Source organism: Aethalodelphis obliquidens, unplaced genomic scaffold, assembly GCF_003676395.1.
Source record: "Aethalodelphis obliquidens isolate GAN/ISIS:26980383/991018 unplaced genomic scaffold, ASM367639v1 scaffold2, whole genome shotgun sequence".
Lineage (NCBI taxonomy): Eukaryota > Metazoa > Chordata > Mammalia > Artiodactyla > Delphinidae > Aethalodelphis > Aethalodelphis obliquidens.
In genome coordinates, this window is record NW_020837946.1 from 15,269,717 (window position 1) to 15,287,624 (window position 17,908).

The 17,908-nt window shown below is 38.3% G+C and overlaps 1 protein-coding gene across 1 annotated transcript in view; it reads left to right on the forward strand.

Annotated features, from left to right (window-relative positions):
* Window positions 1–17,908, forward strand: part of FARSB (phenylalanyl-tRNA synthetase subunit beta) — a 67,261-nt gene that overhangs the window by 16,550 nt on the left and 32,803 nt on the right. The window contains exons 6-15 of the mRNA XM_027120253.1: window positions 999–1,149; window positions 2,298–2,406; window positions 3,349–3,419; window positions 4,906–4,967; window positions 5,908–5,959; window positions 7,504–7,565; window positions 7,839–8,046; window positions 8,559–8,639; window positions 12,580–12,672; window positions 16,341–16,458. Coding sequence (XP_026976054.1) covers window positions 999–1,149; window positions 2,298–2,406; window positions 3,349–3,419; window positions 4,906–4,967; window positions 5,908–5,959; window positions 7,504–7,565; window positions 7,839–8,046; window positions 8,559–8,639; window positions 12,580–12,672; window positions 16,341–16,458 — 1,007 coding nt within the window. The remainder of the gene's footprint in view (window positions 1–998; window positions 1,150–2,297; window positions 2,407–3,348; window positions 3,420–4,905; window positions 4,968–5,907; window positions 5,960–7,503; window positions 7,566–7,838; window positions 8,047–8,558; window positions 8,640–12,579; window positions 12,673–16,340; window positions 16,459–17,908) is intronic.

The following is a 17,908-nucleotide window of genomic DNA, read 5'->3' on the forward strand; positions in this document are numbered from 1 at the left end:
TTTTTTTTTTTTTTTTTTTTTTTTTTTTTGCGGTACGCGGGCCTCTCGCTGTTGTGGCCTCTCCCGTTGCGGAGCACAGGCTCCGGACGCACAGGCTCAGCAGCCATGGCTTACGGGCCCAGCCGCTCCGCGGCATGTGGGATCTTCCTGGACCGGGGCACGAACCCGTGTCCCCTGCATCAGCAGGCGGACTCTCAACCACTGCGCCACCAGGGAAGCCCTCCATTTGATATTTAATTGTGGTTATGCATACATATTCTAATATATGTACACATAGTCTTTAAGACTTTAAGAATTCTTTAGAACATCATAAATTCTGACCAGGTTTCTCTTTTGAATTGTCTTTTGGAAAGCTTAGAGCCAAATTTGTGACCCTTTGTGATAAGACTGTAAGCTTTGAAATTCTAATTTAGTACTAATCAACATTGTTTCTAGCTTCGTTTTATATCCCTACTTCTGTTTCTTTCTCTCCTACTTTGTATCTTGCTTTAAGTTCCTAAAATTACCTTAAATCCTTTACAGATAAACTGTAGAACAAATGAAATTAATAGCTCTTGAAATTTCCTTACGTATTAAATTTTAAATATAATTCACAGTTTTTAAAGCTAAATAATTTCCATTAATAAAGCAATATAGCTATGTGACAGGAAATTTAGGAAAATATGGAAAAGCCAAAAAACACAGGAGTTTTTTGGTAGTTTATTCTAATTTAATAAGATTTATGTTTACTTGAGAACACTAGAGGAAATAGATTAAAAGAAGGTAATGGGTATGTTGACTCTGAAAACGTCCTAATAACATAGTACTAGGGATAACATAGTGGAAGGGATTTACTTCAGCTGCTGAAATAATGTGTTTTAAGTAGCTTTATATTTATATTTCTCATAATTTTAAGGAAGTGTCTAAAAATAAAAACCCTGTACTCTGTTATCTTTAGAATTTCTGCTTTGAGATATTCATATCGTTTTCTATTTCTCTCTCTGTCTCTCCACATTTAGGAAAAGAGCCTTGGTTGCTATTGGTACCCATGACTTGGACACTTTGTCAGGCCCATTTACTTATACTGCAAAGAAACCTTCCGATATCAAATTCAAGCCTCTAAATAAGACCAAGGAGTATACAGCCTGTGAACTGATGAACATATACAAGGTAAATGTTCTTTTATGTTAATGTAATAGCTCTGGATAAAGCATGAAATTCCTCCCAAACCAAGTCTTAATTAGGGCAATAAAATGAGTGCTTGAAAAAATAGCAGTGTCTGGACTCCAACCCAGAGATACTGATTCCTTTGATCTAGAGTGAGGTCTGGGCATAGTTTTGTTTATTATTACTTTTATTTATGTATGTATGTATGTATGGCTGTGTTGGGTCTTCGTTGCTGTGCCCAGGTTTTTCTAGTTGCGGTGAGCGGGGGCTACTCTTTGTTGCAGTGCTTGGGCTTCTCATTGTCGTGGCTTCTCTTGTTGTGGACCACGGGCTCTAGGCATGTGGGCTTCAGTAGTTGTGGCACATAGGCTCAGTAGTTGCGGCTCGTGGGCTCTAGAGCACAGGCTCAGTAGTTGTGGCACACAGGCTTAGTTGCTCCGCGGCATGTGGGATCTTCCTGGGCCAGGGATCGAACCTATGTCCCCTGCATTGACAGGCGGACTCAACCAGTGTGCCACCAGGGAAGCCCTGTTATTACTTTTTTATCCTCTCAGATGTTTTTAACGTACAGCCAGGATTGAGAACCACTGAAGTAGGTCATACTGCATTGTAATATTTACATTTAGGTATAACTAAAACTCATTCAAATATAAGGAACAATGAGATTTAGCTAGTTTTTTTGTAGCATGCACTATTAAAAAGCATCTGCCTCCCGTGATTAGCACTTTAGAATCCAGCAGTGAAAATGAGCTCAGTCCTCACTTTAAATTGCATTTAACAAATGGTAAAAGAGGTGGGTATCATTTGGAAAAAGCATCTATTATCATTGACCTGATTTGCAAGTGATTTCTTCCTATTTATCTAAATAGTTTTGTATGGTTTGTGTTTTGCTTAAGGTGATTCAGGCTTACTCTGCAAGTCTGTTTTCAGTCTTGAAAAACGATTGCGGTCTTATCTTTCCCCAGTAGGAAATGAGGCTGTATAAGGATTCTGAGATATTAATTTACATTAGAAAATATACATTTAAAACTTTGGGGGCTGTTTTATTGTTTTTCTGATTTTCCCCCCTCTTTTTATGCTAGGTAGGTATGTAAACTAATTACAGTGACAGAAATAAAAAGCTAATTTTGTTTGACTTAATTTTTTTTCAGACTGACAACCACCTTAAACATTATTTACATATAATTGAAAATAAACCTCTGTATCCGGTTATCTATGATAGCAATGGTGTCGTCCTTTCAATGCCTCCAGTCATCAATGGTGAGTTATTTCTTAAGCACCATAGGTTTTTTGCTGTTTCCCTCTTATTCTTTTATCATTTCTGTGGAATTCTCAGTAGACTTGACTGAATCAGTCAGATGACTCAATCTGAGAATCTCAGGTCTTTTGTGGATTTTATTGTAATAGTTCTTTTCATTCATTTTTCAATATTTTACTGGTGATTTTTATGTAATTTGTAAATGTATACATATTTATAAGTTTATAAATATTTTCTGGTGCTAGTCTCTGGGTTCTATTATATTCCTCCAAAGGGTGTTGATATTGTGGTTTTAGCAGGTAATTCATTTAGTTAAACTTAAAGTCATATTCTGTCTGGCCTGCTGTTTTATAGTTAAATTAAAATTTTAAAACTGAATTTTACCCTCTTAACTCCTTTCTGAAGCTTTTGTTGAAGAAGCAAATTGAACATATTTACAAAATTTAGTGATATCAGAGCCATAGATGTTTGCCCTTCTGGAAGTGAGAAGGGGGTTCAGTTGATTCACGATGGGAAGGAGAGTCTTTTCTTCCTCAAGATCTTGGACTCTAGTACTTATAGTGGGCTTCGGGGTGAGCCAGATCCAAACCCAAATCTTAGCCTTGCCGCTTAATAGCTGTGATCATGTTCAGTGAGCTTAATCTCTGAATCTTAGTTGTCCTGCCTGCAGCCCTGCCATAGATCGTGGTGAAAATGAGATGAGACAACTTCTGTTAAGCACCTTACATATGGAATGCACTCAGTAAAGCCTTGTTTTTATTTTATCTTTATTCTCCAGCTTATAATGGGAGCTTAGAATGAAAGTTGTATATCTCCTTACCTCTGAGGTGTCAGCTTATATTATGTTCTAAACTAAATTGTAGTTTCTGTTTTGTAGAGCTTTTTCGTGCACTTTTATTTCTGAAACTAATTGTTTTGTCATTATTGTTTTGTGTTTGTTGCAGGACATCATTCCAAAATAACAGTAAATACTAGAAATATATTTATTGAATGCACAGGGACTGACTTTACTAAGGTAAATAAAACTTTTTTTCTGTTTTTGTACTGTCAGGGTAGATTTTTACTTCTGGGCCAAGACCAAGTGGCTAAACTTTAAAATATGTTTATTTTGTAGGTGGGGACATACTTTAGCCACTTAGAAAATTGGAAAGATGTAGCTATTCTGTACTTTGGTTAAGGTGCTTTCATTCAGTTGACAAATGTTTAGTGAGCACCTACTATCTTTCCAATGCCATGAATTTAATAATGAGTTACATGTTCTTGACTTCAAGGAACTTGTCATCTTGTGAGAAAATTAGCCAAATACATTACTGTAAAACAGAGAACGGGATCTACATTGTAATGCCATCTGTATAAAGTGTTCATCTTAGTTGGCTTAGTTTGAATGCTAACTAATTTCATACCTTCGTGTACTTGGTAAAAAAAAAAAGTTAAAACCAACTGGCTATCAAGTTTTATTTAGCAAATTGATAAAGGGTTTATACACACAAAGATGTCTAGAATATGTAGAATACTAATCTTTCAGTCACTTTTCGTCACTATATATTAGATTGGATTGTTATGAAAGCTTTTTTTTATGGCATATTTTTTCTTTACAAAGGTTAAGTAAGCCATAGAGTGAGGTGGCAATTAAGCAAATTAAGAAAGGTAAACTTGAATGGCAGAAGGCTGGAGTGTAGAAGTAGGGCAGATAAATGGCATTCACATACATCTTACAGGATTGGAGATCCTTGTAAGATATTTCATTTATAACTTTTATATACCATATGTGCCTTCAGAAATATTGTCAGGGTAATATAGCTTTTCCTGTTAAAAACTTTTTTTTAATTTGCACATTAGCAGACCTTGGATATCTTTTCTGAAACTTGTATATGAGTGAAGTATATGTAAAAGCAAAGCATATATCCCAATAAGCTTACTGTATTTTTTTCTTTTAATTAAAAAAAAAAATTGACAAATCTATATGGCCTTCACTGTGTACCAGGCATCGCTCTATGTGTTTTATACACACACACACTCATACTCTAATCCTTGTATTAACCAAATGAGGTAGGAACTTTTATTATCTCTACCTAACAAACAAAGGTACAAAGACAGTAATTAAGTGACATGCGCAAAATCAGACTACTAGTAAGTGCTTGGGCCAGGAGTCTGGCATCTGGCTGCAGAAACTTATGAGACTGATAAGGTTTACTGCCATAGTTGCCATCTGTCTTTCTTGAAATTTGCTCAACCCAAGGGAGGGGGTGGGGAAATAGATGATTTGTCTCAGTCATGGATTGTAACTGTCAGAGAACCGCATAAATGCAGAACACCTGAAGATAAGGTCAGGGCCTCTCAAGCTCAAGAGTTTTTACTCCACTTCTTTCTTTAAAATTTATATATACAGATACAGTTTTAGACGTTTGGAGACTAAATTATATTAAATATTAATTCATTTCCAGCTGATGGAAGAAAGTATATTTATGGGTTACCATAATATTTGTTTTTTTCCTTTGCAGGCAAAAATAGTTCTTGATATCATTGTTACCACGTTCAGTGAATATTGTGAGAATCAATTTACGTAAGTTCGTTCGGCATCTTTATCGATGATGGCCTGTTGTTCTGAAGTCAGAGCACTAAGGCCTTGTGCTAAATATAAAGATGAAATATGTGGTTCCTGTAACTAGAATATATAATCTCTTTGGGGAGCTAAGACATGAACAAATAATGTATAAAGTAAAAAGTGATAAGTACCTTAAAAAGTTTCAGTGATGTTCTGGCCGTTTGTAAGGGCAGGTTACTGCTAGCTGGGGCAATCTGGGTAGACTTCATGGAGGCAATGAAATTTAAGCTGTATTTAAGGATTTGAGACTGAACATGGAGAAACAGCAGAAGGAACAGCTAAACAAAGATAGAGAATCATATATAAGAGCGAAGCATGTATCCTGTGTATACTAATAAGACTACTGTATTTGTTCCAAAGCTAATTTTTTATTTAAAAAATTGCTTATCAAACCTATATGGCCCTTACTGTGTACTAGCATCATAGTTTATTCTAGAGTATTATAATTCAAAATAAATGTATAACTGTAGAAAGCATGACTGAAATTGTATGGGCAGTGTTGGTTATTTTTTTTAATTGATTTGCATTTTAGTGGTTGTGTCAGTCAGCTTTCATTGTGTAACACCGTGACCCTGGTAAAGCCTGGAATGTGTGTGTCAGTATTGGCAAGGTGTTCATCAAGGATGCATGCTTTGTAGGACTGGGAGATAAACTTATCAAGTGGGTGCTGCCTGAGAGACATGGGAGCTACAGGAAATGGAACAGTAATGTTGTGTATGGGAGGATTAATCCAGACAGCAGTGTTGGAATGTGAATAGATTGAATGTGTTGAGGCTGCAGTTGTAGACCAAGTGAAAGTTTTGTTACCCACACACATTTTTAGAATTTATGGCCCTTTTTTCCCCTTTTTATTTTTATTTATATTTAATTTTATTTCTGGCTTTATTTTTGTTTTCAGGGTTGAAGCAGCTGAGGTAGTTTTTCCTAATGGAAAATTACATACCTTTCCAGTGAGTATAGAAGAAGTGACTTGATGATGATGATGACTTTGACAACAGCAGTAACATTAATAATAATAGCTATAGAGTGCTTCTGGTCTTTCTATCTGTGCATCCACCCACCTACATGCCAGGCACTATACTGTGTGTATTACATGGATTTAATCCTCACATTAACCCTGTGAGGCTGGGTGCTATCATTAGGCCCTTGACCTTGAGCTGTTAAATAGCTTGCCTGTTACTATTCAGTGATGGAGCTAGGATTTAAGCCCAGACAGTCCCAACACACTGTATTATACCACATTTCACTCCCAACCCACTACATTATACCACAGCATTATATGGCCATAATGCCTGTGGTTTATTCCCTTATTAACTAGGTACCTAGGTAATTTATAGTCTTACCCCTTTTAAGGTTAGTCAGTCCTCCAAACCACTGGGCCACCAGGGAAGTCCCAATAGCAGTTTTTTTTTTTTAATTGATTGTAGTTGCTGTTATCAGTTAGCTTTTGTTATGTAACAAACCACCCCAAGGTTTACTAACTTCAAACAATGATCGTTCGTTTGTTTATATCATGATTCTGGGGGTCAGCTGGCTAGTTCTGGTCAGGACTGGCTGGGCTAATCTCTGCTAGGCTCCAGCTGGTTGGTAGGGTAGCAGCTGGATGACCTGGGATGGCCTCACTGACATGTCTGCGTCTTGGCAATGAGGTGAACAGGTCAAGTGCCTCTCATCCAGCAGGGTAGCTTGGGCTTCTTTACATGGTGGTGTCTGCACTCAGGTGATAATGATGCTTCTGCTCTGAGAATTGCATTTTGAATAGCAAGCCCATTGTCCTTACCTGAGTCCAAACAGGTTTTTAAATTTATGGCCTTTACAATTTTGAGAGTAATTTTGTGATAAGAAATACTCATAGGTATGTTTCCAACGTTGCTGAAAAGCCTGGATTTTATGTGTGTTTGTTCCTATCTCACATGGTAGAGTTACGTACTGTTTGAAGGAGAGTGAGTACTAATTCATGAGATGCTCCCAGCCTGGCTGTCCTGGAGCAGGTTGATAGCTAGGACTGGGTCGTAGTTGCTTTTCCCCACCTGAAAAAAATGATAGGAAAGGAATGACTTCATAACACTCTTAGATTTAGTATGATGGATAGTCCAATAGGGCACATGAATTATTCTTTCTTGGTCATAAACACCTACTTGCATGAGGTGAAATTGAAAATCTTCAGCAGGATTTGTAAGCATTTTAGAAATGATATAATGCACTAGTGTTTTGCTGAAGAGAATGGTGATTGATCAAGTAAAAGAGAAAAATGTTTGGCATTTTATAATATTTCCAAGAGTTCCAGTTGTCTAGCAAGTAGAATGTTCATGTATGAATATAATGTAGGAAGTAATGTCCTGAAGCGCACTGAGTTTATTTTTGATATCTGGCTCTAATGACAACTTCTTGGGAGGGTAGTGAAACCACAACAATAATGAATTGAATTAGAAAGAGGCTAATGCTGTATCTGGCAGGACTGATTTCAGCTTCTCAAACTCTTTCTCTCTCTAAGGAACTGGCTTACCGAAAGGAGATGGTGAGAGCTGATCTAATTAACAAAAAAGTTGGGATCAGGTATGCTCTGAAAACTTCATTTATTTATTTACTGTTGAAGAGAATTCAAGAATGAAGTACACATATGACTGCTTAATTTTCCCTGAAAAAATGCTTGGAGAGAATTTTGATATCCCTTCAGAGTAATAAGTGACAATAGAACATCAGTTAGGATGTCTGATGTCCATTGGAATTCACAAAGACAGGTTTCAGGTAGTAGCATATTTTAAAACAAAATACAAACATGTTTTAAATAATCCAGTGAAGTTTATGGTTTGTACGTTCCTATTTCAGAGAAACTCCAGAAAATCTTGCCAAGCTTCTGACCAGGATGTGTTTAAAGTCCGAAGTCATAGGTGATGGGAATCAGATTGAAATCGAAATCCCTCCAACCAGAGCTGACATTATCCACGCCTGTGATATCATAGAAGATGCAGCTATTGCTTATGGATATAACAACATTCAGATGACTCTCCCGAAAACATACACCATAGCTAATCAAGTAAGATTGCACCCTTAAATAAACACTCCTTATTGTTAGAAACTGATTATTGAATGCCAGGAAGGCTTCGAGAAAAACAGAACATAGGAATTAAGCAGTACTGGCCATGCTCTGCTCTGAGAGGCATTTGCTGTGGAGAGGATGCAAAACAGATGCCCGATTGATTAGAGTACGTTGAAAACCTGTGATGACTAGTTCTTTGAAGAAAGACAGGTTTCGAGTTTGGCGCCCTTCTTGCATCTCTAAGTAGGAGATTCATTTTCGGATCCTGGGCCTGAAGGCAGACGTGGCGTGTGGGAGGGGTAGAAGCGGGGGGTTTGTACGTCTGGGTAGGAGTGTTGGGGTAGTGGTGATGGGGAGGGGTCGGTGTGGTGGGGAAATGGTGGGACGAGCAGCATATTAGATGGAAGGGTGGTTTCCTTTAAGTGACAAGTTTTCTATAAATCTCTCTTTTTTTTTAATAAAAAAAAAGTGGGAAATTTTATTGAGGTGAAATAATTTCTTCCCCCCAGTTTCCTCTAAATAAACTCACAGAACTCCTGAGACACGACATGGCAGCTGCTGGATTCACTGAGGCACTTACCTTTGCTCTGGTATGTTGTACATGCTTTTGGTGCCCTGCTCATTGTTTTCTTTGAATCTCCGAATTACTTGTTCTGTGATTCCTTATATGAATTTATAAAAAGTTATAAAGAACACTTTGTTACCTGAGATTGTGTAATTTCTGGTAAAGAAATGAAGATTTCTTTTTTTTAGTCACAGAAAAGCACGAAGGACTAAATTTTAGAGTTTCATGTAATTGTTGAGGGTTCACGATGAAGTTCGTAACCAAATTTATTAAGTTAGAATTTTTAGTCTTGATTTGGTTGTGGCTGTACCCAATAGATGCCGCCCTGGTTAAGGGCTTGTGGACTGCTCCACGTTAAGCCTGTTTCTTTGTCTTTGAACATGTTCACAGACATTTGCTTTGAGTTGAAAAGCTGACATGAAAGGCCTAAGTCAGGAAATGAGTTTTATTACAAAATCAGACAGAAATCTCCCTCCCCCAGCAGATCGAGCATTTGAAGATATCGAAATGTGTCTGCAATTTGTAGTTTCTTTCTCTCTCTTGCTGAGCTGTGCTATGGTGCCCACAGTGTACTTCTTGACTATTCAAGTCCGTTTCACCTTAACGATGTAAGGCAAAAACCAAAACAACCAGGAAAGCTCCCCCCAACGCAATTCCAGCTCTAAACGTCTCAGTCTTTTAAGGTGTTTACAGAAGGCAGTGGTGGGAATCACGACCAGTACTCAGAGGGCTGGTGAGGAGATGTAGCCTCTCTCACGTCACTTAATTGAGCCTTTGTAATTCATAGGATGTTCTTACTGGAAGGGACCTTCCAGATCTAGTTCAACACCTTCCTTTTGCTTTTTTTCTTTAATCTTTTTTTTTTTTTTTGCGGTACGCAGGCCTCTCACTGTTGTGGCCTCTCCCGTTGCGGAGCACAGGCTCCGGACGCGCAGGCTCAGCGGCCATGGCTCACGGGCCCAGCCGCTCCGTGGCATGCGGGATCTTCCCGGACCGGGGCACGGACCCGTATCCCCAGCATCGGCAGGCGAACTCTCAACCACTGTGCCACCAGGGAAGCCCTAATCTTTTTTTTTAATTAATTTATTTTATTTATTTTTGGCTGTGTTGGGTCTTCTTTTCTGCAAGTGGGCTCTCTAGTTGTGGCGAGCTGGGGCTACTCTTCGTTGCAGTGCGTGGGCTTCTCATTGCGGTGGCTTCTCTTGTTGCGGAGCATGGGCTCTAGGCGTGCAGGCTTCAGTAGTTGTGGCACACGGGCTCAGTAGTGTGGCTCTCAGGCTCTAGAGCGCAGGCTCGGTAGTTGTGGTGCACGGGCTTAGTTGCTCCGCAGCATGTGGGATCTTCCTGGACCAGGGCTCGAACCCGTGTCCCCTGCATTGGCAGGCGGATTCTTAACCACTGCACCACCAGGGAAGTCCCAACACCTTCCTTTTTCTGGTTTAGAAATCTTTTATTCAACAACATTTATGGAACATCTGTTATATGCCAGGCACTGTACCAGTGAGGAAGCCGGAGGCCGAGAGAGGATAAGTACCCAGCAAAGTTTACACAGACAGCAGGAGAACCATGACCAGAATCTGGCCTTTTGACTCCTTGAGGAGTGCTTTTCTGTTATGTCAGACTGAATGCTAGGTTTGAGGACCATGTCATTCATATATGGCCCACGTATGCATATGCAGTCAGGAGCAGCAGTGATTCCATGTGAACTGATGTACAAAAAATAGCACAAGGAAATGTATTCTGTTGTTTTAGAAATGTATTCTATTTTTTATAATTAAGTGGCAAAGGAATTGATTTTGTAACTGTGTAGCCCCATGCATCTAAGGGGGAGCACGTTCTCTGCCTCCTGACAAGTAGCTACTCTGCAGAGAGAGTTTGTCTTCCACAAAGGGTTTTATGTACATGATTCCATCTCTCAGTGCAGCCCTGTGAAGTAGGTGTTTCTGTCTTACACAGCAGTTAATTGAGGTAACTTGTCCCACTTCGCGCAGCCAGTTGGCTGTGGACCAGGAATTCCAGCACAGGTCTGTCTGTACCCCAGGCCTGTGACTGAACTGTCCCACCACGAGTGCCAGAAACAGTCTGTTCAGTTGTCCAAGGTCACTTCAACACTTTATCACAGTGGGGCGGGACAGGGCGGGGGTCAGAATTAGGTGCTAGAGAGTTTCAGATTTGTAGTAACAGTTTTGCTATAGGAATTTCAACATGAAAGGTATTTATAAAGTTACATACTTTCTAAGCAAACCTAAACATCACTGGGCCTTATATCTAGTTTTGCACAAGAGTAGCGGCCCTTCTCTTCCTAAAACCCAGCCCTTGACTTCCCAGGTGTAAGTAATTCACATATCATCATCATGATTTTTGCTATATCTGCATACCAGTTGTAATATTTTCATTTGAATTAGCTCACTTTTAAAACTAAAGACCTACTTCAGCCTTATTTAAGAATAATGTTTGAAAAAATTATGGGCTTCGTTTACTTATTCTATTTTTTCTAACAAGTAAATGTGTTTATTTAAAATAAACACATAAATATTCTTATAAACATTCCATCCTGTATACCAGCTACTGCTGCTTCAGGATACCTGATTTAAATTGCTTCTTACCTCTGTCCCTTATGGTCCATCATCATGATAAAGTGCAGGGTCACTCAGATACCTAGCTGTGTAGCCATGTGTCTGTGGGCCCTTTTTCTTTGATACAGGCAGTATTCTGTTTGAGAATAGATCGCATCATGTAAATTGCATTTCCTAACTGGTCACATTATGTCTAAATCTTGTTATTAAAACTCCTCCATCTTATGGAGGAAAAAATGGTTATCCCAGCATGCCTGCTGCCATTCTCCACTGCTGCAGCTATGGCGGTGCAGGGAGCTCTTTTCTGCTGTGCCTGGATGTGTCTTCAGAATCCTTCCTGAAAGAGCAAGGCAGAAGTCATTAGAACTGGCATTGGCATCCAAACCCATTCTTTTTTTCTAAGTGAAATACAGATCACTAGTCCTGAGGACAGTTTTCTATTTTCCAACCTAACGTTGGAAAATAGAAAAGAGTAACTGATGGTACATCAGTTTTCATGTTAAGTTTTAAACTCTTTCAATGTTAACATTAATATATGTGATAATTGTTTATTCTTAATAATGACATTAGTTATCATCATTAATATTTTTTGATCACTTAGTTTGTGCCAGGTATTGTATTTGCTTTATCTCACAGTCATTGAGTTTTATTTTCAGAATTCTGCCTACCATCCTGGTTTTGAGGGTGACAGGCACCTTTCTCTTTTTGGTGGGTGAGTGCCTAGGAGCTTGCTCATTACCCAGAGCTTTATCAAGCACACCTGCGCGGAAGTTAAGTGACGTAGTTGAGGCCATGGGAATTCTGCTCTTAGACCCACCATTCTATCACAAGTCAGTACAGATTTTGCAGAGGTTACAATAGTAGTCAAAACACAAAGTCATATGAGCACCAAGGAGGGAGAGAGAATTTCTGACTGGAGTCATTAGGGTTATTTTTATGGAAGTGGTGGAAGAGATGTCTTTTAAGTAGAATCTTTCAGGGGGTGGGGAGGCAGCAAGTCGGGCAGGGAGGGCATTTCAGGTAAAGGTAAGGAAAAGTGTACAGTGCAGGGAATGAGTAGGGGATTGTAGCAGACTCGACTGGTAAGGTCAGTGGGAGGCTAGCTTAGGGGGGCCCAAGTACAGGTTATACCACCAGCTCCATGTGAAAAATGTACTTTAGCTCTGCATCATGGTTAGAACTCATTGTAAGAGAATTATTAATGTTAAATTGCATCTGCTGTGGACCTGAATTTAATTGATATATGTTTATTCTCAGCTTATTCTTAGCTTACCTTATATAATCTACATTGCCATGAGGCCATCAAAAGTTGTTACAGCATTAAATACTTTTTTATATTGGATTTAGTCATTGCTTTTCCATATTGACCTGTTTTTATGTATTTCTTAGTGCTCCCAAGAAGATATTGCTGATAAACTGGGTTTGGATATCTCTGCAACAAAGGCAGTCCTCATAAGTAATCCTAAAACAGCTGAATTTCAGGTAAGAGTTTTAAGTAGTTAAGAATTCGGGTAAAAACTGAGAGACAGTCCATGAGTTATGAAAAGTCTCTTTAGTTATTTTATCTCAAATGGCAGAATCATAGAGCTTCTTTAGAATTTCTTCTTGGATAGATTTATATTTGGTTCTTACATACATTGCTGACAAAAATTCTTTAAATATTTTATAATCTTTTCTTGATTAACCTTATAGGTGGTTCTTACTTGCTTTGTGCTACCTATACCTAGCCCAGCCTTTCTTGTCTGAACTTTCCATTTCACAATTGATTTTTTTTTAATACTATTTTCAGGTTTCATCTCTTTTCTATCCGTTTGTAATAAGTGAAACTACACCTGTTCCCAGTACCTCCATTAAGTCTTTTTGAAATAAATCGTTACGCCAGTTCTGGACTGTGCTGACTGTGCCTTTCATTGTCATTGTCTAGTTTATTGGCAGTCTCATGTGGAGGTTAGGAATATTTAAATGAGAATGATACTCCCTTGATAGTAAACGTTCAGTGATTTACATGATAGATTCGGACCTTAACTATAAAAAGAGAGCATTTCAAAGTTATAATATCTTTGCTTATTAATGACTTTGAATCGTCTTATCTCTTTCATACTAGTAAGCTCATTCTGTTTTCCTTGTATATGCATTTCAGTGTTTTTTTAAACAGGCTTTAGAGAAGATCATGTCTTCTAGAATCAAGGGGAATCTTAGAATTGGAAGGAAATGCTTTTCAGAAAGTTAATTATAAAATAATACATGAACTCTGATTTGAGATAGTTTCTTTGGATCTTGGTTTTCACTTTTGTAAAAGTAGTGTCTGGATTAGTTCTAAAAATTCTGAAAGTTCTAAAAATGTTAAGATTTAGATTTTTTAAAGTTAGATTTAATGTATAGAGCTACATACTAATGTGGCAGATTAGAGCTAGACTTAAGAACTAATTGCTGATAATATGCATCAAATACATAAATTCTTTCTCCATATTCAGTGTCAGAACTTTGAAGAATCTTTACACTAGTTTAGAAGGATTGTGATAATTTTTATATTTGGATTTCTGATGCCCACTAGCTTTTCTAAGACGTCTGAGGTGTTCTCTTTAATAAGAGATGTTCAAATTCATTTGGATAGAGAAATTTTTCAGTAAATCTTAATGGATTTTTATTTGAGTTTTTTCCAAGTGTTTCTTTTTCTCCCAGTTTTATTTCTCAAGCTTGATAGGTTTCTTACAATGTGGTAATGTTATGTTCTTTAGGGTTTACATCGTATCTATTTTATATAAGTGGAAGGAAAACAAATCAGTAACACATTAAATGTCACTCTAAATAGCTGTGGCTCAGCACACGTAAGAGTCAGTATTTCTGCATTAAATACATAAGAGATGAGAGTCTGTCTTTTAGATTTGACAGATTCTCTATTTTACTCCTCCTTTATGAACAGATACGTCCTACCGTTACCAATGTGGCTAACAGGTTTATATTTATTTATGGTTAAAATAAGTGTAAGTTGTTCATGGTCTTGTATCTCAATTTATTGTCTAAGCTTATTCTTTCTTTTGCATAATTCTTAACTTTGGGCTATTTTCTGGTAGTAGTTATACTAGAGAATGGATGAAATAAGAGAAATGTTATTTACTGAAGTATGTAAAATTTTACTATAATTATTGTAAACACAATTACAGAAAATTACCATATCCCCCTAAATTAGCAGTAGTATTCCTTAATATCCTCAAATATCCAATTATTGTTCAGATTTTCTCAGGTGTCTTTTTTAAAATAGTTTATTTGATTTGGGGTTCAAATGAGGTTCATACATTAAAGTTGATTGATGTGCTTCTTAAGTCTCTTTTAATTCACAGGTTGCTCCTCCAACCATTCATCTCTTTCCCTCTCTCCCTCTTTCCCCCTCCCCCTTTCACTTTGTGGAAGAAACTGGGTCACTTATCCTGTAGAGTTCTCACATTGAGGATTTTGCTGACTATATTCCTGTGGTCCCCTATATTTTCAGTAAATTGGAGTTAGATCTAGGAGCTTGATCTGATTCAGGTTTAATTTTTTGTGTTGCTGTGAGTTTTTAAATAAATAAATCTTATCTATAAAACAAAGTGAAAAAAACCCTGCAAAAGTCATCTACAAAAGTGGCTTGTTTTTATTCTAATAAGTTAAGCTTTCCTTAAACATTGTAGTTTTGTTCTGTGAATGGTTTGGGCACTTTCTCTCTGGTTGGGAAAGTGACCCATATTTCAGAAAGCACTGAGTTGAAGGCTAATAGCAGCTTTCTGGTAGAGCAAATATAGTAGGAAAGGTGTTCTCTTCTTTTTTTTTCTTAATATTTATTTATTTGGTTGCTCTGGGTCTTAGTTGCGGCAGGTGGGCTCCTTAGTTGCAGCATATGGGCTCCTTAGTTGTGGCTCCCAGGCTCCTTAGTTGTGGCATGCGAACTCTTAGTTGTGGCATGCATGTGGGATCTAGTTCCCTGACCAGGGATTGAACCCGGTCCCCCTGCATTGGGAGCATGGAGTCTTATCCACTCTGCCACCAGGGAAGTCCCTGTGTTCTCTTCTTTCCTCAACGCAATCTAGCAAGTCCTTTTAAGGGCTTAATATTACATGTGCAGGATCTAAGAGGGGCTGTTGTTTTAGCCAAGGTGGGTAGGGCAGGCCCATGTAGGACCATGTAGACCTTCGAGCAGAGACCTGAAGGAAGTAAGATAGCTACATACGAATCTAGAGGAAGAATGTATGAGGCAGAGGAAAGAGCACGTGTGGAGGCCCGGGATGGGATCCTGATGGCAGCGTGTGGCTGGAGCACGCGCAGTATACCAGGGGGAGCAGCGGGCTTCGGGGTTGGAGAGGGGGCTAGGGCCAGATTCACATAAAGCCCCATGTAGGGCATGGGGTTTTATTCAAAATCTGATGGAAGTCCATTGGACGTTTTTGAGCAGGAGAGTTCTGTGATCTGATTTAGGTGTTAAAGGGTCACTCTGTGGGGAGAATAATAGATCATAAGGTGGCAAAGTAGAAGCAGAGAAATCATCCTAGGAAGCTCATGCAGAGTCTGGGCAAAAGATAATGGTGTTGGAGTCTGACTGCAGATGTAATACCGTCACTCATAAACCCTTCTGGTAACATGGTGTGTTGGAAGCTAACGTATCTCATACAGCTTAGAATGAGAAATTTATTTCACAGACAAAAGCAGGGGAAGTTTTGCCCTTTTTTTTTAAGAATTGGAATGTGTATTTGTATTTCTTATGAATATTAAGAATGAAATAACTATACATTTTCCTATTTGTTTTGGCTACTAGGCTGAAAACTGTAGTCACAGCCTGCCCATAGCAGCTGTGTGGGTTTTTAGTGCCTACATATTTGTGTTCTGTTTTTCTCATTGTCCTGGTATTTTAATTGCATTTACATTTTTTCCCTGGTCCTGATTTTTTAAAATTTGGTTAATTCATGTTAAAACTGTTTAAATATTTGTATTTCTTGTAATTTACTTCAATTACTTTGTGAAATGAAGCAGGATATGAAGTACTGGAATTAAAAATTAAAAATGATTTGGATATTTAGGCATTGCATTTTCCAAAAGTGTCTTCCTGTGAGACCATGGATTAATAACCAAGTATGTCTTGTTCCTATTTGGTCAGTGCAATTTCATGTCTTCTCCTGTAGGTGGCACGCACTACCCTTCTTCCTGGCCTCCTAAAGACCATAGCTGCGAATCGGAAGATGCCCCTGCCTCTGAAACTGTTTGAAATCTCTGACATTGTAATAAAAGATTCTAGCAGAGGTAAGAATGAGTCACCTTTGATTTGTATACTTAAAGCATTTTTTATTATGAAAACTTCAACTGTATATAAAAATAGAGGAAATAATGTAATTACTCCTGTGATTCCAGCACCCACCTTCAAGAGTTATCACCTCACACATGGCCAGACTTCTTTCATCTATACTCCAACCCACTTCCTCGTATTCGTTTAGTATAAATCTTAGACATCCCATCATTTTATCAACAAACACTTTAGTTTGTATTTATGAAAGGTAAGGGCTACCACTATTGTTTTTAATAATCCAATGCCATTATTATATCTTATCATCAAATATCCAGCTAGTGTTTGAATTTTCCCAATTATCTCATAAGTTTAGTTTTCATGACTGATTTATGTGAATCAATCCAAGCAAGGGCCAGGTATTTGATTGTAATATCTCTTACTTTTAATGGAAAGCAAATTTTAACAGAGAATTTAATAATGTTTGTGAAGAACCCTATTAAAACCTCAACTTGCAAAGCACTATGGAGTATTTCTGTTTTTCTTATGTCATGTGATTTATATGCATATCATTTTGACGTACTTGATATCTTAACTATTCTAGTTTAACAATGATTGCTCATATTACTGTTGTACCAGTGATTGTAAATGTGTTTTACCAGTTTTTGCTTCTTTTGAAGATGGTCTGGACTTGTTAGTACAGCAAGTTGCTTTGTCTAATATTTGGAATGTAGCTGTTATTTAATAAATATATTATGTATTTAGTAAGTCCTTAAACCTGATTGCCAAGAAAGCCTGTCTCGTTCAAACTTCTCCATGTCTTCAACTTATATAAGTCCGACTGACTGTTCGAGCTGCATATGTGGTATCTCTTGGCGAGCAGTGCCCTCAAATGACTAAATTACTGGCAGTATTTCTTTGATTCCCTGGATTTAACAGTTGAAGTCCTAGCAGTATTTATTCAGTCTTACCCCAGACTCTGCAGAATTCAGAATGTGTTCTTTTGAATCAGTTGACAAAAGAGGGGGCCTTTTCCTCAGTTTCTCCTGAAGAGGACAACATGGCGTCATTCTAACTACTAGAAAGTAGCCAAGAACTATTGACTGTAAATCGGCCTGTCTTAGGAAATAGATTCTATAAAGGTACCCTGTGGACTGTCCATTGCAAACCTTTCAGCCTAGGCTGGATGCCATGTGCTCCCAGTATGCAGCCTGTCTTCAGTTAACAGTGTCACCTTGCATCTGTATGGTGCTTTTTGCTTTGCGGAGCACAGGCTCCGGACACGCAGGTTCAGCAGCCACGGCTCACGGGCCCAGCCGCTCCACAGCATGTGGGATCTTCCCGGACCGGGGCACGAACCTGTGTCCCATGCATCGGCAGGCAGACTCCCAACCACTGCACCACCAGGGAAGCCCCCCCCAAATTTTTAAGGTACTTTTTCTTTTTTGATTGTTGAAACATCTCTTTGAG